The sequence below is a fragment of the Polyodon spathula genome, chromosome 33 (assembly GCF_017654505.1).
Source record: "Polyodon spathula isolate WHYD16114869_AA chromosome 33, ASM1765450v1, whole genome shotgun sequence".
Lineage (NCBI taxonomy): Eukaryota > Metazoa > Chordata > Actinopteri > Acipenseriformes > Polyodontidae > Polyodon > Polyodon spathula.
The window spans coordinates 294,573-314,942 of NC_054566.1; the positions used below are offsets into that span (position 1 = coordinate 294,573).

Sequence of the window (20,370 nt, forward strand, 5' to 3'; positions counted from 1 at the left end):
GCCACGTGGGTTAGGGAGGCGAAACCGGCAGGGGCTGTTTCTCTGTCATGCTACAGCGGACCCTACTCGCCAGGCACCTAATGAGCTCAGACAGACACCTGCAGGGCTGACCTGTGTCCTCCATAGGCCGGCATATTGTCGACATGCGAGCTCGTTCCTGGGTGTGAAAGAGGAAACTGGCTTGGCTGTGGGAAATTGCTGCGTTGAGGGGAAAAATCTGTTGGGCATTCTAAATTGGGGATAAAATCAGGGGGTAAAATAATTGGACACTCTGAATAAAAAAATAAATAAATAAATGTATATTAGTGCCCTAGTGGCTGTTTGAGATACGGATCATAAAAGTAATGGATTAAAAAATGTTAACAACTGACATCCGAACAGTTGATCCGCCTCCCCCCCCCCCCAAAAATCGACCCACTCATTAAATCACAACTTCCTGCCAGAATATTTGGAGGCGATAAATTAATCCATAAATCTCACATCAGTGGCAGCCTACAAATGCAGTAATATTCCCATTCCCCAGCAGGTGGCCTGCATATCAATTATATTTAAACTGTCCCTGGCAGAGGTCGGCATTCCCTTACGAGCTCAATTATAGTCGCATCATTTCTGACAGATCTCTGAGCTCAACAGAAAATAAAAAAATAAAAAAACTGTTGTATGTAACAGCTGGCTCCTGAATCCAGCACCTTTTATAACCTTTTCTGTGATTTCCAGGCTGAGGAGAAATCAGATGCCCTCAATAAGGAGCTACTGATGACCAAACAGAAATTAGTGGATTCGGAAGATGAAAAGAGAAGACTGGAAGAGGAATCCGCTCAGGTTAAAAAGCCTACAAATATCTTACTTTCTTGGTTCCTTCTGATTATTCCTATTCATTTCCCAAATAGCGTTACTGAATAGTGTTTCATTTTATTTAATAAACTTATTGACTTAGGGAAACACTTGTACATGCAGTGACTAGTCATCTAAAAACACTAATATATCCAGAGGAGGTCTTAAAAAATACACTGAAGATGTTGGTACTTGAATGATAAAGAATTTTCTTTTAAATGTATTACTGATTATTTTTATTTTAGACTAATGATAAAAAAAATTAATTGAACACCACATGGTGTCAGTATTTATGGGTAGGGGTCTACCTAAATCGCGATTTCATGGAAATCGTGAAATTTGAGGTGTCACCGCGAAGTTCACCTCTTTTAGAGGCCAATGCATAACAGGCAAGTACACAGAGGAAAAAAATAAAATAAACCTTGTTTAAATGAACTACTGCACAACACAAGCGACGCAAACTACGTATCTTCCTTCTGTAGAGAGCCCTTTTTTATTCCTTCGCCATCCTGTGTGCATTGCACTTAAGCAAAAAACGTCCACAAATAATTTACAAAAAAAGTTCTCCAAAGTGGTTAACGTTCTTATTTACTATTCAAATGACAACTAAGTTTTAATCAGCCTATCAGTGCGTCTGTACTGCTTTTCTGTGACCTGTACTTTGCAGTAGTGGGTGGGACAAAGTTTGTGCTGCATTGTTTTGATTCAGTTTGCAAAAATCTAGTTTTCAGCATTGGAGGTAAAATAGTAGAAATGGACGACAAAGCAAAAAAAAGCAAAGTATATTTCATGTCAAGATATTTCCCAAAGAAACTGCATGCAGGTGGAGGTAATTGTTATGGAGAAAATACAATCGATTGCTATTTAGCTTCAGAATCACACATTAAACAAAAGGCTACTACAGAGGCTGCTGAACAGAACGTAAAATAAACCTCTTTCAGAAACCAAACTGGAAAGTCAGCTCAGACAAAAAGCATTCCTGTCGGCAAATTAAATCAGTACTCACGGTCTAGCACAGCCACCTCGCCTCAACCTGCTGCTTACTTTTACGCAGGTGGAATTTTAAACCCGAATAGACAAGTTTTCTTTGTTTTGACTCGGTACTAATAAATAAATAATTGGATGGGATAAATAACACAACAACGAACATACTGCATACGTTGCCTTTATTAAAGCATGCCAGATGCCCTTGGGTAAATGATTTTTGGGGCTGTTTCCAACACAATTCTCATCTGTATAACTTGGCAAAGTTTTGCCTTAATTTCCGACCTATTTAGTGGATGCAGAACGTGCAGTCTCAATGTATGGGCAACTCAGCTGCAGGGGGATGTTGCATGCTTGCCTTTAACAAATGAAAGCACTCTGTTTTAGTAAGGAAGCAAGTACCACTATTTTAGGCTTTAGTGTTCTGAGATATTATCAGTTAGGTTTATTTTATTTTTAAACAGGTCCGCAAAATCTTAATTTTATTCCACAGCCTACCCGTGAACAACACATAAATTTACAGCGATTTAAGTAGACCTCTAATTATAGGGACTGCTGTAAATGCCAGGCTGTGTCTGAGAATCCTGACGAAATCCCAGGCAAATCTGTTACTACAGTAAGTGTCACCGGACCTCAACCTCATGTCCTGTAAAAATCGATATACAAGTCACACTTGTTTCTAAATTGCACACCGTTTTCGAGGACCTCAGAAAAGTTTTACGGTATCCTACAAACGCTGTTCTTTTTTTCTAATGAAACAAGACTAAATAAGAAATTAACTGCAAGTAATGTGTGGTATCAAATAATGTTCTGTAACAGGTTCATTGTGCCAACCTAAGACAACAAAGACCATCTGTAATTTAAATGTCTCAGGAGCTAATGATGTTCCAGCAAAATGAGAAGCCTTTTACCGAACATAATTGTGCATGTTGCCTTAAAAGCGTGGACTCTGACACTTAACATTAGGGATTTCAACCATTATTCTGTTTTTTCTAACTGCTAGCTATGGAGGTAGCTTACCATTGTGGCAGAATCTTAATTTCATTTGTCAAATATATTGAAATTTTCCCTGCCCAGCTTAAAGAAATGTGCCGAAGAGAACTGGATAAGGCAGAATCAGAAATCAAGAAGAATGGATCTATTATCATGGAGTACAAGCAGGTTGGTGTAGCAATCTCTTTTAAACTTAAAGTTTATTCTCTAAGATATTTTGGCTTGCAAGGTATTGTGTTGCTATTATCCATTGTGTTACACAATCAATCTGGGATCTTTTCACAAATAATATCGAGGTTCCCTAATAACATAGTTAAAGAAACATGAGAAGTAGTGGATATGCATGTACAGAAACAGCTCCCTCTAATACACTAACCTGGAAGTTTGCTGCTGCTTGTATATTATGTTGGGTTAGAAATTAGTGTTTGTTGGTGATCTTGTACTATAATGCCCCAGTCACACCCACAGTTCACTGCACCACAATTAAATTTTTTTATGCACACACAACCCACAACTCTACACACACACACAAATATTATAAGTAATAGTAATTTGTTTGATAACTACGTGCATACCTAATTGAATTTGGATTTGTTCTGGATGACATTGATAGTATAATGATTCTGTTGACATTTCGATTAATAACAAAGACAGATAATATGGTCTCCTCCCCTGCCCTTATCTGCGTAATTGATAGTTTGCAAGAATCGCATTGTGGGAGGCTGTGTGACGCTTCACTCAATGAAGGCCAGAGTATACCCACGTTGTGTAGGTTGCAGTGCGGCTTCCATCTCCCCAGCTGTAAATCTTACAGGACCTGGCTAGCTAGTTCAGTGCACTTACTTTAGGAGGATTTCAGGGCAAGAGCACAGGAAAGATTTGGACAATGCTATACAAACCCCCTGGTTGAAAGAGAGTGCATGCTTTTGAAAGTAATTAAGCAATGAAAGTGATTAATGAAGCCGGTGTTGTTAAAAAAAAATATCCAATACAATAAATATATTGCATAGCCTGTGAGTGTTTGGCCCTGCTGAATCAATTTTAGAATAAATGGGGGAAAAAATAAAACTAGATTGTGTCTGAAGAGTGTTTTCTAGAACTACAGACAGCATTTAGGCCAGAGCTATTTAGGCCAGGCCATTAAGGCCAGAGCTGCTTGGTGACCCCTGTAATAGTACAGGCCTGTTCTGTCTAATACGTTTCTAGGTAGGTCTTTGTCAAATCGTCCATCACTCATCACAATCATTCCCAAAGCAATTCCCCATTAATAAGAAAGAATAAACTTTTAATAAAAATGTTGGGGTTTTTTTGGTTTTTTGGGAGGGGGGGGGGGGGGGGGGGGGGGCAATACAATGTAATGTATTGTTTCCCTTTGGCAGATAATATTATTTTACTTGTCTTTACTTTTTTTTTTTTTTTTTTTTTAATATTGCTTTCATATTTTGAAAATGTAAGAAACATTTTAAAACCCAAATCAAGCAATATTATCTGCCAGTTGGCAAAGATAATTAACTTTGTTTCGTAATATTTTTTTACTGTGCAGTTATTAATCTCATGAAGATAAATTATAGATATTATGCACACATGTACAGTGCAGGGATAATTGTATGCTACTGTTAAGATGAAATGTGTCTCTGTGAAAATGCTGTTTATTCTGTTACCTTGGTGAAATGATCAGTAGGTTCCAGTTTCCAGTATGATCAGGTGGTAGTCATCCTAGAGTCGTGTTGCCCTTTGTTTGGTGTCTCTACCAGCCAAGTTTCACTGCTCTGCACACGCAACTACAACTCAAATAGGCTATGTGACTCTATGCAGTATTTAACTACATGGGTACATTCTGTACTTCTGTGCTTTATTTAATCATTACGCATCACCATAAGGAGTGATTTGTATGAGTTTAAAATCCACTGCTGTCTCACCTACAACTGTTAATATCTCATATAAGATGGACCATAGTGGGGTCATGTGACTTTTTGGTTTCTGGACGATAAAGATCCAATGCTTGGAGATACTGGCTTCGTACTTGAGACACACATGTGTATTCTGTGATTTCCTAGTTCAAGATTAATCATGCTTGACGTACATGAAAAATGAACCCTTCCCATGTCAGTGATACAAGTCTTATTTCACATTTCCAGATTACTTTGTGTTTCAAGCCACTCAATATGACATGCGCCATAGATTATGCTACCAGAGGTGCTTTGTTTTTGTTCAGAAAAAACTTTCTTTTCTAGTGGCCGCCTTCTTTCTGAAGGTATGGCAGTTGAAGCCAGCAGTGCAAGTACTTCTTGAACCTGAGATTGTAATCAGTGTTAACAGGTTCTCGCTGTCCTGTTTTGTAAGTACTGCACTGCTAGGTTATGTACTGTGACTATAGAAACAGGTTTATGTTTAAAACACTTATTGCCAGGATAACTCAAGATGACATGTACTTGCACGGTGACAGACTTCTCCCCCTTCTTACATTTTCCTTTTCCTTCCTCAGTTATTTACTGAAAACCTTTTCCCTCTGTAGAGTGCAGTAATCATTCTATGTGTGATTTCTTTATTGCAGATCTGTTCACAGCTCAGCGTGAGGCTGGAGAAGCAGCAGACAGCAAATAAAGGAGAATTGGAAAAAATCCGGGTATGTGAGTTAATGAATGTATCACCCTTGATTCATGTGTGGAACCAGAGCCCCATTGTTAAGCTTGTTCCTCTGCTTCAGGGGCTTCCTCAGCACAAATGCTCCACTCCAAGATGTTCTCCCAGCAAGGCAAGGGCAGAAATCTCCCTTTCCCATTGTTTTGGATACTGATAGAGTTTCTGGATTTCTGTATTCAGCTTTAGAATGAACATATTTAGTAATAGAATATGTAAATCTCCATTTTATATATATATATTTATTATATATAGAAATATATATATATATATATATATATATATATTATATATGAATCTTCTCTCTCGCTAGCTCTCTCTCTCTCTCTGTGTATATGATCTTGAGATTTTCTTTTTTTTAATCTGTTAATTGCATATGTAATTGATATAATTACAGCATCCATCTCATTTAAGTTTGTGTTATTACTGATGCTATTATTATTATCATTATCCTAAAAACAAGCCAGCATATATACTTTATAGTTGTATATTTACAACTATTTATAGTTGTATATTTATTTACAATCCAGCATGTGGTGTTAAATTGTTTGAACCAACTTCTAAATCACAATGGAGTCTGTTTTTTACTCACCTTACTGCATTTACAATGATCACTTTCCTTTACAGTTTCCTTTACTCATAAACTGATATTTTTGATTGCCATTTTAATAATAATAATAATAATAATAATAATAATAATAATAATAATAATAATAATAATAATTTTATTTTAATAATAACTTGAAATTGCCTATATAAATCAAAACATTCACGGAGTAACGGTTATATCGTCCATAAATGTAAGTAATAGTTTATAAATAAATGTACTTATTGAAATAAAACAAAGCTGCAATGTTAACAGGTCTGCAGTCAGTAGCTATCCAACAGCACTTGTTATAGTAATATACTTAGATTGATTCATGTGTTTGCAGCGATCCTGAATTTCTAAAAGAGTACTCTGTCGAAACTGACAGGTTGTATTGTTGTTATCTGTAGCACACAAACTACTAGGAAGTGTATTTTGAGAAGTGAAAGAATGTTTAGCACTTCTGTGGTACAGTAAGTCACTTTGACAGTAAATACAAGTAACCCTCTTTCTATCCAATGATCCTTCAGAAAAAAAAAAAAACTTCCCAGTCCTTCAGTTTGAGTGCTTTGCTACATTTTGCCGACTTTTATATTCAAACGATGAGACTACATGCATTCACTTTTATATTCAAACATTGAGACTACATTCATTCAGTCCTGGTGTACACTCAAGTGTATTAATATAGTACAGCAGGAAATGAATTACGATCTGCTAAGAGGGGAGTGCGATTAACGTAAAAAAAACAAACAAAAAAACATGTTCTCCCCAAAAATGTACACATTAACTGCAATTAATTGACAGCCCTCATACAGTATAATATTTACACATTTATTCAAAGAAGTGGGTAGTGATAAATAATGGCTTAGAAATCACTTGGTCACTTGTAACGTTGAGAGTTTCCATGTACAAATGTTTTTAATGTAATATGAAGGTAGAAACCGTCTTTGAGGTAAATAGTCTCTATATTGAGCAGTTCAGCTTTTAGCCCCTTGGGGCATTCACAGGTTAGAACAAAAATGAACTGACCATAATGTGGAACTGTTTTACAACTGAATCCTTTAATGGTACCTTTAGATGTATTTGTAAGTTGCTCCTGAGTAATATTTGTAGTTTCTGATATTAGCGATGCTTGTTCTGAACATGTACTTGGTGTGTTCATTATAGCTCAGTCCAGGCAGTGGTCCTTTAGTCTTGTTTCACATTTTGACTATATGACTCTGGAGGAGTGCACTGTTTTGCAGTTGGCATAAACTTTATAGAAACCGCAATCCTCTAGCTTTCTCCATCATGTCCAGATTGAGCTTCTCTGATTTGAGAATTCTGAATATTTATAGCTCGATTTATTTCTGTTTCTATGTATAAATGTCTTATTATGACTAATATATTTAGTGGTGTTATTAATTGCTCGTATCTGCCAGTTTGCTGTGAGCGCGCTAGGGTCTCTCTATCTGTTTAGTGGTGTTATTAATTGCTCATGTCTGCCTGTTCACTGTGAGAGCATTAGGGCCTCTCTATCTGAAGCACTTAAGGCTTTTTCATAAGGTATTAGGGGTTCAGTTTGATTGTTCTGCAAAGTTCTTTAGAATTCTTACATTATCCTTTCTATTATTTTAATTAGGTCTGGGAATTAAAAATAAGTCTCTTCAAATATTTCAATGCTTCTAATTATTATTCTATAAAGAAATGTAGATTTGCTTCTCTGCATAATCCTCTTGAGATCAAAGCCATGTTGGCTATTATTTTCAATGTGTTCTTTTTTATATCATTCTTGATGGCTGTTTGTTGGCAACAAAGGAGCCGTCTCGTCTTTGAAAAGAAGCTGTTTACACTAAAGAAGTCTATAACAGTAAAATTCATTGAAAACCCTGTCTGTCTTTCTGAACACCACATGTTTAGGCATTCTTTAGAAGTGACTAGACAGAAGCAGTTTCAGAAGAGTGTTGTAAATGCTTCTTAAGAATCTAATTAATGTGAAAGTGCCCTGGTAAAACACCCTTCAAAAGCAGCCAGGATATTGATTGCTGTTTCATTATAAACCATATTCGACACATTTAACTTTTTACCAAAAACCAACTGGTGTTGCAAGGCATTTATGTTGGGTGCAGGATGCAAATTGGAATGCTTATTTTCCTAATTAAACAGAAGCCTAGGTATTTAGCTAAATGTTTTCAGTCAAGGTATTTTGTTTAGTAAAAGTTCATGGTACAGTATATAGTGCATAGAAAATAAAGGTCAGAATGTGGCAATAATTTGTTTCATGCAGTTGGGTTGACTGGTCTTTTTGAGCTGATTAGTAATTGCTTATGTTTTCTTGACTTAGCAAAAAGTAGAGGGCTGTGAGAAGTGTGGTGAGCTGTTTAGTAAAGAAGGCAGCCTGCGGGTGGTGAGCGTGGCGAAGGAGGGCTCCGAGGAGGAGCTGGATGAGGAGAAGGAGTCGCTGAAGAACCAGCTGAGAGAGATGGAGCTCGAGCTGGCCCAGACCAAACTGCAGCTAGTCGAGGCAGAGTGCAAGATACAGGTGAGGAGTGCAGTGACACGCAACGATTCTAAACAGAGGTCTTCTCTGCCTTGGCCTGCTATGCTCGCTACTGAGTCCAGTTTGTTTATAAAACCCCTAAGGTTTTTATTTTGTAGAAATCTTCCTTTGAAATCTTGCTACTATGTCTCTGTGTTTAAAATGTATGCAGTCGCTATTACTTTCAGCAGTAGGAAGCTGTAAACGACATTTAACTCACTCACCACATTAGAAACTACTAAAGAGGACCCACCGCAGATGCTGCTGTTCCCCTAATCCTAACATTTACCAGAAATGTCTATAGAGATGAATATTCAGGCCTTTTTTAAAATGGTGTGAAGGCACAGATATTATTTGCCAGTGGGGAAAGATACTGTGACAGTGTGCATTATAGAGGTTGAGTTTTTTAGAAAGCTGTGAAAGCTGTCCTATTTTCCCACTACTTACTCTTTAACTGAGAGATTTCACCCAGTCCAGCACAATGTGAGTCTCTGCTTCAGCCCCTGGAGTGAATGGCAGGTCAGGATTGAGGTGATGACTTGCATGTCAGAATCTGGAAATGTGTGTTATTGGATGGACTCCTTTGACATTGATCTCTGTATTTGCAGGACTTGGAGCACCATTTGGGTCTGGCTATAAATGAAGTCCAAGCAGCAAAAAAGACCTGGTTTAACAGAACGATGAGCTCGATCAAAACCGTGACTGGTGCCCAGGGAAAGGAGACGTCTTAATGAAGCTGAAAACGCATGTGACTGAACAGAGAACAGATTCTGCTGCCTTCCTCGGCCAGCTGTCTTTCCTTCTGTAATGTGCTAGGGGAATGTACTGTGTAAACATTTTCTTAAAAAGCTCCATGCTAATTGGGTGAGAGCATCCAAAAAATTACTTAGAATAAAAAAAGGCTTTAACTTTAGAAGGGTCTTTATACTACTGATATTTAACACATGACATAGCGGAGTAAAAGCTACCTTTACTGTCCTACGAGAGAGTGGAAAAACACTCCATTCTACTTGCACAAAATGAAAATTACATTTTTGGTACGAGAGTCAACAGCCTCCTTTCCAAACCTGTTAATGTTTTTCTTTTTTGCATTTCAAATACTTTTTTATATCTGCTTCGAAAAAAGAAATTGTGCCATGAGGAGTTAAAATGAGATCAGGGGAAAAATGCTTCCATCATTCAATTTGTGGTTAGTTTTAGTGAGAGTGGAGTTGGGGTTTGGGTAGTGTGGGGAGCTTGGTGTTGGGGGTGATTTATGGTTCAACAGTGTGCTGATTTTAAGATAATTTACACACGTAGCATGATGTTACAAGGAGGAGCTGTTTGTGCTTTTTAATTTTAACCAGTTGTATGCCACACAGTCCAGACAGTCATGGTTTCTAGCCAGCACTGTCTGAACAGATGTTTCTCATCAATTTGAGGTGGTTCTTTCAGTGCAATCATCAATTAAGGTAGGTGCTTCTTTCTCAGTTCTTTAGGAATGATTGCCTCCTAATGAGTGTGGACTTTGCTAATTTTGTTTTGTTTTTAAATGTTGCTTCCCTGAAATGTAGGTCTTTTGAGTGACCCCCAAACCCCCCCCCCCCCCAGATAAGTTGGTACTTGTGGAATAAAGGACAGCAAGTCCTCAGCTTCTGATCAAGGGGACAGATGAGGCAAGTTCGCTACTAACTGTTAGCAGAGTGGACTGTGTTTAAATTTCTAATTCAAGACTGGCACAAGTACAAAAACTAAATGTACATGAAAGAAAATACACATTTAAAAACTGCAGAGCAGAAGAGCTTGTTTTACTTGGTTTTTGATGGGGTTTCTCAAAATAAATTGGTAGAATAAGGTCTTTGCACCATACACATACTTATTTATAACTGTTTATGTCATTCTGAAATTCTTGTCTTGTTCGTGGAAGCGTGTGCAGTGAGAAAGCTGGTTAAATACCCAGAAACACTGGCCTGTATATAAAAAGTATATAAGTTTGTTTATTTTGTTTTCTACTTTCCTTGGTAACTGTACTAATGTTGCCTATGTACTATGTTACGGATCTGACATGCTTATGCTGAAGCTTTTGTCCTAAATGTCATACTGCTGTTTTGATTGTTTAATGCCAAACATTGTATCTTCATCCAGCATTACAAAAGAAAAAGACATAATGTAATCGTATAGGTGCATTGTGTATACTTCATGCATTTAAATATAAACTGTAAAAAAGTATTGACAAAACTGGTATTGTTTCATTGTTTTAATGGCAGGTTTAATGCCAGATATACAGGAGTTGGTTTACTACATTTCTTTCAAAGATGTTCTTGGCAGATCCTCCACAAAATTAATAGTAAAAAAAAAACTGTCATACAATATTTGAATAATATAGGGTACTATTATATCTGTTATATATATGTGTGTGTGTGTGTGTGTGTGTGTGTGTGTGTGTGTGTATATATATATATATGATAGATATATATATATATATAGATATATATATATATATATATATATATATATATATATAGTTTTAATTATATTAATTAACAATGAGAAATTGTATGAAATAGTTTGGGTTATTCCCATGTATTCTATTTTCTGATCAGGGAATTTTTTTTTTTTTTAGGGAAAAAAAGCATTAGTCAGATGGTGTCTCTTGGGAGATTTTTCAAAGTGCAATGAGGGGAGCAGTTGAAACAGAACCCTTTTGCGATTGGATATTAGAAGTGGCAGCTTACCTAACCAATTGGCCTCACTGAGGGGAGCTTGTTGTACATACTGCTGATATACTGTATCGTATGCCATGTCAGCTGGCATCTTCATATTTTCAGTGTTCTGGAAACTTCTCTGGCAAAAATCTTACAGCAGCCTTCACTGTGACCTGTCCAGGGCTTGTAACCACCTCTGCCACTGACTGACTCGCTATGTGACCCTGAGCAAGTCACTTAACCTCCTTGTGCTGTACACTGCGGATGAGATGTTAAATCTATTGTAAGTGACTCTGCATATAATGCACTGTTCACAGCCTAGCTCTGTAAAGCACTTTGTGATGGTGGTCCACTATGAAAGGATCTAAATAAAAGTAGGTGTGTGTGTGTGTGTGTGTGTGTGTGTGTGGTTATAGTTATTATAAACGCTAGATGCCTTAACTATCAAACAAAACAAAAAAGACTCAAAGGTCACGCTTCATAATGCTTGATGCAATGTGTGTGAGACTCAGACATTGACTTGTTTCAGTGGTCTACTCTTGCAGGTGCTTACAGCCTGACAACAAATATTGATCATTCATTCCCCTAGCCAGGAGATTTGAGCGGGTAGACCTCCAAACATCCCAATAACACTCCTTGGGCAAGATTTTATTATTTACTGTTTTTAAACTTCTCAAAGGAAATACAATTGTTGATGTTTCAAAACTAGCAATTCCATAACCGAACAAGAGTTAAGGTGTCCTACGTTAGGCACTGTTCAGTTGTGTTAATAATAATAATAATTATTATAGCACAATGTACTGTATTGTAAGACTGACAATGTTTTTTATTATTATAAAAACTAAATAGCACTACGTCAGTCCGGTGCATTTCCTGGTAATTAGTAGCCATCAGGGGTACTATACTGTAGACACAAAACATTTGCATTTATTTTAATTTTAAATAAGTCTTAGACTAGTGTCTTACTGTAGTTTCATAAGAAATCTACTCTTATGTTTATTAATAGACTCTGAAGTTACAGTTCTGTTAAAAATTGAATAGAGTATGTCCCACACCATTAGGATTCAGTGAAAGTCATAACAGTAGAATGTTTTATGTACAGTATTTTCCAAATGCCTATGAGGAACTTTCTTTAACTTCAGTTTCCATGCCTTACCTGAAGAAAAGACCTCTGTGTATTTTTATATTTTCAGGAACTTTGTAAATGTACTGAATGAGAGTATATAATCATTCATGGTGTTTAAGAAAGGCACACGTCTCTGGTGTTTTTGTTGTTGTTCATGTTCTATGGGAAGCACAAAGGTCACTCCAAGACCTCCAGTGTTCAGTGAATCCACCTCTGAACATTCCCTGTGAAGCCTGAGAATGGAAACGGAGAGCTGGCATTACCCTGACAGTGCTAACCGGATAAAGAGGAGATTGCCCTGCCCTGCACGTGACCGGCTGCAGGCCTCACTTCATCCCCAAGGTAAGCTGCTGGCCTTTATTCACCTTTTCTTGTTAAGAAATAAATTGGACTGATGCGTGTGTGGTAAACAGTTGGAGAATAATTTTATGTCCTAGATGTACGCCTCAACAATATCCAATGGATAGCAAAGGCTATGTGTGTATTTGTGTCTTTATTATAGGTATAGAGAAAGCCAGGTAGGATCCGCTACTGTTCACACTAAGGAGACCCTGCTGTGCACAGAGATTTCAGTTGGCTGTGCAGGTGGTGGTGGTGAAGAAGTGGCAGCATCAATAATTCCATTAGAAAAATGTATTTCATGTAATAACTGAATTTGAGTCTGACCTAAATGTTATTCTTTTGGGTAAAAGCCATCTTAGACATGAAGGCATACACAGGTTAGCTTTAAGTCAGTTGTTAGAACACAACCATCACATTCACTCCAGATCACTCAACATTCACTCTATAACCATCCCATTCACTCCGGATCACTCAACATTCACTCCAGATCATTCACCATTCACTCCAGAACCATCCCATTCACTCCAGAACCCCCACATTCACTCCAGATCATTCACCGTTCACTCCAGATCACTCAACATTCACTCCAGAACCCTCACATTCACTCCAGATCACTCAAGTCGGGATTGTGTTTCTCAGTTTCGTATGTAGTTTATTTTTATTTCAGTATTTGGAAGTTGCTTTTGTTTCATAGGTTATGTACATCTCTAATGTATGAGCAGTTAGAACATATGCATTTCCCATTACTGTGATTCCCAAAAGCGTTCTAATATGTTAATCACTGTTGAAACAAGTTACCACGTGAGGGACCATTTTCTTTTCTTCAATGAAAATGCTGTTTTTCATTTGATTTGGTTCAAACACAGTAAATTAAAATAGCAGTGCATAGCAAGTTACTGAGCTTTTAAAAATGACAAGAGCTATCTGATGTTGTAAAGATGACCCGTTTGATTTTATTTATTTTCTGCTTGCAGATTATCAGCTTACATAACCTGTTTTAAGGCTGTAATGTTCATGATTGATAATTCCCTTTCATTGCTGTTTGAAGCTAATATTGAGTCTGCTTTCTCTTCAGTCACCACTTATAGTTTCCGTTTGTAAATACCAGATTCAAGCTGAAAATAGAATTACCATCTTTTTTTTTTTTTTTTTTTTTTTTTTTTTTTACCAGAAAAGGTTTTTTTTTGTTTTGTTTTTTTTATGATTAGATTTCACAGTAACACATGTTAAATGCTGGTGGCTGTTCAAAGTGTCAATGCCTCGCTTCCCTGGTTTGGATTCTGATGTATCAGATAGTGACTTGAGCTGCTACTGAGCCCTTGTTCTCTGGTTCAACAGATCATCGACAAGCTATTTAACTTTTCCCTGTGCTGGGTGGCGATTTGCACAGGATTCTCTAAACACCAAGTGTGTCCCCTTTTATTTATATACAATGGCACTAATTTCATTAATGATGCACTGCAATTCATTAACTACTTTCACTTGCTGCCAGCGCCACCGGTATAACGACTAATGGCATTATCATGGGAATTTGTAATAGAAGAACACATAATGTTTGCAGGGGCTGCACAAAACCACATTCCCAGTGGCTGCATTTCTGTTCAGGTTTGGGGTTCAATCACCTCTGGATGTGGGACCAGCACTATTGCACGTCTTGGGTTTGGACAGTGACAGGTGCTGTAAATGAACCAATGAGAACTAAGGAGTGGGTATTCTGCACACTAAAGGAATGACATGCGCCAGGTGCCCCAAACTGTTCTCAGTCCATTATGTTGCATTGTCTGCATTGCAGAAGTGTTTCCATTGCATGGGCTTAGAATTACACTTTTATTTAACCAGCAAAGAAAAACAACACACACATTGGGTTTTTTGTTTTGTTTTGACAACAGGGTAAAACAAGGCTTCAGCATAGATACTGTACATACTTGAAAAAAAAGCCAAGAAACAAGTTCAGTAATGGTATGTGTATTTAGGGTTTATCCCATGGCTTTCAATTAGCAGTTGATCAATTTGCAATCTGTCATGTACTCCTTTTAATAACACAAAGATTGGAATGGAGTGTGTTTCATTGAGTGAGCTGATTTGAAATGTATTGCTATAAATATTGGTGCTGTTGCCCTTTTTGAAGTGTTCTTCTGGTTACACCCTATATAATGAGGGCAGGGAATTAAACAGGGAGAACTGCTGACTGTAACAAGTTCCACAGCTGCCTGATTGGCCTTTTCAATGAAAATCATTACCCAGGGTCCTCGCTCTTCAGTCCTCTTCATCTGTTTGTATTAAATTCGTTGTGCAATCAGTAGAAGGCTGGCTGAGGTTGCTATAAACTTGCTTGACATAAACAATCTGACCCCCAGAGGTATCGTTAATGCAGGTGTTGTAAAATGCTGTTATGTGTGAAGGAAGTATCAGTTGAATGTTGTGTCACTCCTCTGCTCTGTGTACCATAGATTCGAATCTGGGTTTTGCTTGTTGTCAGGGTAAATTCCATTTCCTTTTTAAAATCAAACTTACAGTACAGTAGTCCGTCGCCTATCCAACTGTGGTGGGACTCAAACCCTGCCTGTGGCACAGCACCGCCTGGTGGATAAATATGCTGCCAAGGCTTCTGATGTGGAGTCCGTGAGCTCTCCTTCTAGTGTGCCCTCCCTTTTGTGGTTGTTTTCTGACTTGTCTGGCTAATTGAATCTCTCCCAAGCTTACCTTAATAACAGAAACCTTGTGTTGTGAACGCTTTCATAGAACTTTGCAGACAGAAAAATCCACATTAATTTAAAATCAGCTGTGCTCAGGATGCATTTGTCTCACAACAGATCCATACTGCTGGGTGAATTTAGCTTAAGGTTATTACCCTGGTTAGATACATAAAGTAAAATGTAACTAGAAATAAAAAGCTAAACTCATTTCATTCAGGGTCAGCCAAGATCAATAACTACATCTATTATTAAACAAATATGTATTTGAAATGGCAAAATGAGCATACTGTAGTTAATATGAAAAGGAATTAAGAAGTGTTTTAACTGTGGTGCAGATAGCAAGTGATTTCTAGAACAGATGCTTAAGAGGCTAAAAATAAACTGCTAACAGCTTGAACCGGTAAGAACTGACAGCAGCTCATATATTTAAGGTAAGCATTCTATGAGAAGTTATTTACTACCACTGCACATTTTGCAGCTATGTAAATATCCTAATTACTGAATTCACATCAAAATGTTCAACACAAGCTTTAATTGATGTTAATTTTATTTATACCTGTGATTTTATGATGCTGAATGCCAGCTGTGTGTTTGTTTTTTGGCATCCGTAAGAAGCAGGGAAAGATGGCCATAAAACGAACCCCTTCAGCAAGTAAAAATCCATTTCGTACATGTAGCCTGGTTCCTGCTGACATTATAGGATTTCTCCTGAGGTCAGCCTGCTAGAAGGTGGAATTGCAGCATCCCAGGTGCGAAATAATAAGTGTTGGCAATTCTAAACCTGATGTGTTTTTCTCACGTATCTAAAAATACTATCATCTCAGCAGGATGTGCAGGACAAGTAGTGATAGAATGTGTTGGGATTCAATTGCAGGCTGCTTGCCACATTAGCAATCTGAGTGGAAGAGGCACAGATAGGTCTACACTTGTTATCCATGCAGGGGTCCTGATGTCATTGGCCTGCTTGGCTGGCATTGCGTCACCGTGAAAAAATCATCTTGTCATCAGCTCCTCCCAGCAGGCTGAAATTAGACTGCTCCAAAATAGTGCAGGACTTACCTTACATCAAAAAATCTGGTCAATACCTTACAGTCACATGTTCGCCGCTCAAAATCACTTTTGCAAATAAGAATGTCCTGTAGGCATTGCTTATTTACAACATATTGATTTATTGGCACTGGACTGAGTAGTTTTCTCCATTACATATTTCTTGCTGATGTTACTGTCTGTGTATTTATACATTTAGTCAGACTGGAGCTCTGAAAATAAATGTTCAAGTTGTGGTGACCCTCTGCTCCAATACAGCATTCCTAGCCTTGTAATACATTATGCAGCTCCTGGTCCTGTATATGGAGTCATAGCTGTTGTATATCAAGGTCATTACAGATAAGCAAGTTTTCATGTCCTGCAATTGTGAAGTGTACAGTATATCACTATGTGGTACCTGACAACACACACAAATCATTTAAAATCTCTAAATAATGTACATTTTGAAATGTTGCAATTATATATGGTTTTCTTACAAAAACAAGTCAATTTAATTATTAAAAAAAAAAACAGAGTAGGCAGAATGTGCAAAAAGTAGCCAAATATTTTCTAATTCTAATCGCATTAAGGCTAGCTTCTCTAATTGAAATATGAAAACAGTCATCTCCTTACAGAGAGAAATGGATCCTAATGATCAACATTAGTGACACAAATTTGCATATGCCTGCTTCTTTTGAAGTGTGTTTTCAGAGAAAACATTTGCTGGCAATTTGTAATCCCTTCTGTTATTGAGTTCTGCAATAGTAATGCATTCAGGATTTCAAGAAGACAGCAAAAGATTGAAGAACTGACGTGTTTCAATGCTCAGCTAGTTTCAGCTTCTGTAGGAAAAACACTGCAGAGCCCAACGGTGTTCTTGTCCACCACACTAAACTGAGGGCTTGACATTTTGTTTTGCCTTGGCAACTGGCACAGGAAAACCAATGGGAACTGTGGAGCATAGAGAATGCGCTTTTGGTAAAAACATTTTTTTTTAAACACAGCAGTAGTCACAAGTTAACCAACTGACCAACCAAATGCACTGTTCCAGTCCCACCAAGGCATTGCTGTATTTGTGTGTGCTGCACCCTTTCTTATCGCATCCAATAGCTCCCTAACCTTGATTGGCAGGTTGTTTGTGTGGAGCCTCTGCATCATCACATGGCTGTGCTTTAAATGCAGTTAGAAGATGAAGCATGACATGCATGGTCTACTTTTCCATAAGTTTCTATCATGTTTAATGTTCATTGCCAGGTGGCACTTTTGTAGTCAGGACCTTTCACACTGTTATGAGTACGGTTTAATGCCCATTCTCTCTTAATTCTGTCCTGTAATCTGTTCCTGTGTTTTTCAGTGTAATGTGCATTGCTGTTGAATAACCCAGTAATACATAAATAAGCATATAAAAAAATGTAGACAGCTATGACAGCATTTAGATACATCAGTTCCCTTCGACAATAAAGATGTCATTGTTTGTAAGATAAATCCTGCCAGGATGTCTAGTCTTATGTAGAAACCCTGGCAGCCTAAGTGATGTTAGCCTAACTTCTAGTTGGCTGGCTGGCTTCAGACAGATAGATGGACACAGACACCTGTATAATTCCAGTTTATTTGGACTGCGATTCCTGCCAAGGAAGGCACATTCAAGGAAGCACTGGCAGGATATGTATTGTATGCAGAAATGATCTCTGGATTGATTGAGTACATACAGAACGTTGACAGACAAGACACCTAAACTAAACTAGTTTTGATAATCATAATCCCCCTCCTATTTTCAGTCATTGGGGTGTTTTTAGATGTGGAGATTGTTTGAAATGTTGAGAATGGATTAAGCATTCAAAGGATTAATAGCGTCAAATAACAAGAGCCGTCTCAAAAATGGACAGAATTATACTAATTGGCAGCTCTGTTGCTTCTGCCCTTTTTTCTTTATATTAACCTGCATCCATCTGTTGATGTGTATCTTCAACTGCATTTTAACAAACACTACGCCCCAAACACAACCTTTTAATTGTATGTGTTATAGTAAGTGTCAGAATCTGGTCAATCTTAAATGTCCAGAATTATGAAGAAATCTATGGCTTTTTGGACATTTACCAAAGCTTATTGGTAAAGGAACTTGGTTATTCTTGATTTATAGATATATGTCCAAAGTAAAGTTTTATGTTAAGTAAAGTGTTACCATCCTAAATTTGCTAATATTCACATTTATCGTAACATATGCAACAGCAAAAAAAGCTACCCCAAACCCACAAAATAATTTAATGGCGTATGCATCTAGCATCATGGTTTTTAGATCCAAAATATGCACTTTCTGGCCAAAAAAAATGTAGTAAGTCAAGTCTGATAGGAATGGGAATGCCTGTGACTACACAATGAGTCATGTGAGCCTGATTTGTGAAAGCTGTGTGCAACCATTCTGCAGTAATAATGGGAAAGCAGTGTCTTTACAAGTGCCCTGATAGTGGAGGCCTGTGCAATCACCTATCCCTCAACACAGAAGCTGCATTGACCAATGTGGCCAGGGAGACAGAACCACCCTCTAAAAGCACAGCTCCAGGTGGATGGAGCCTGCAGGTGTGTGCAATGTATTGTGATCAGCAACAGGTGTGCTACACTGGACCAAATCACAGAAAACTTCAACACTGAACAAGACCCCCCCTCCCGTTTCCACTCGACAATGCCCTGGGAGCTACAGGTATGGATTGTGGGCCAGTCTGTAGGTTTTAATACCTTTGCATTAGAGAGTCAATAACAGACGATATATAAAAACACCAGCACGGCAGGAATTCTTTAGCATTCTACTTTTATTTTCTTGTTTTAAGAAAATGTTGACACTTCCAAGTGAATCAGCACTTTAAATGCTCAAGCATAAATGATGGCAGATAAGTGACAAACAGCAGATCACCATTGTGATTTTCTACTATTAGTTTTATTACACTGAACTAGCAAACATGAATCTATTTAACCACTAAAAACTAGTTTTACTGAAGCGCATTTCAGTCACAAAACTTGTGTACAATCATCATTTCACATTTTTTACTTTTTTCCCCAAAGTTAATTCAAGAGGAACCATCCTCTGTATAATTTTAAGAGCAAGCCAGGTAAACCAGATCTGTCTTGCTGGTTTCACCACACATGTAAAACTAACTGAAAAATAATATTTACAGCAATAATGACTGCACCACTGCACAATGTATTGAGGTGTGAACATGAAAACTCTACTATTGCAAACTTCAAAATAAAGTGTAAACACAAACAGGCTCAAAGGCCCAATCAAGAATTCATACTTCATAAATACTGTTGTACAAAGCGTGGTTTATATATTTTTTTATAAAATGGATGTAGCTCTTTTTTCTACATTCATACAGTCCACTAGTAATACATTCAAAACAAGCTATAATCACACGCAAGTTACGCAGCAAGTGCTAAAGGCTTACTTCCGCGTCTTTCAAGTTGACATTCCGACTCCAACATGTATCATTTGTATATGTTTACCAGCCAGCCCGTTTTCTGTGCTGCAAGTGGTAGTCCTGGATAATATTTGAAGTTCAGAACTTAAAGTATGAATGACTAACCTAGGCAGGAACAAGATGCCATTCTGCTTCCAGGTCTCACGGTCTAATTGCCCAAATTGAATTTCCAGCTGTATAATTATAACAGCCCAAGTCTATTTTTAGCGATGAGATTTTTAAAACTACAAAAAGGTTGAAGTGGAGAAATCCCACACTTCCTGGAATTTAACAGTAGTGCGATTGAAAAAGCACCAGGATCCACAGCTGTTATTAAAACAAATCATTAAAACACCTAGATTCATCAGCTCAGTCCTTAACTGTAATGTGTGCAACCAGCAGTCACTGCAAAGCCCTTTGTGGCGTGGTAGACCAGCACTGAATATCTGTTGTAAAGCGCATATTAATGTATTTTAAGTAATGGTTTGT

The 20,370-nt window shown here is 37.6% G+C and overlaps 1 protein-coding gene across 3 annotated transcripts in view; it reads left to right on the top strand.

The window, feature by feature from the left end:
- The window catches only part of LOC121303493 (rab GTPase-activating protein 1), a 108,047-nt gene extending 97,290 nt beyond the window's left edge, over positions 1-10,757 (top strand). For 2 of the 3 annotated variants that reach the window (XM_041234210.1, XM_041234211.1), the window contains 5 exons: positions 718-822; positions 2,896-2,979; positions 5,366-5,437; positions 8,361-8,558; positions 9,164-10,756. In XM_041234210.1, coding sequence (XP_041090144.1) covers positions 718-822; positions 2,896-2,979; positions 5,366-5,437; positions 8,361-8,558; positions 9,164-9,286 — 582 coding nt within the window. In that variant the 3' untranslated portion in view covers positions 9,287-10,756. Of the gene's footprint in view, positions 1-717; positions 823-2,895; positions 2,980-5,365; positions 5,438-8,360; positions 8,559-9,163 lie in introns of all 3 variants that reach the window. The other variant, XM_041234212.1, reaches the window with a different exon arrangement.
- The last annotated feature ends 9,613 nt before the right edge of the window (positions 10,758-20,370 follow it).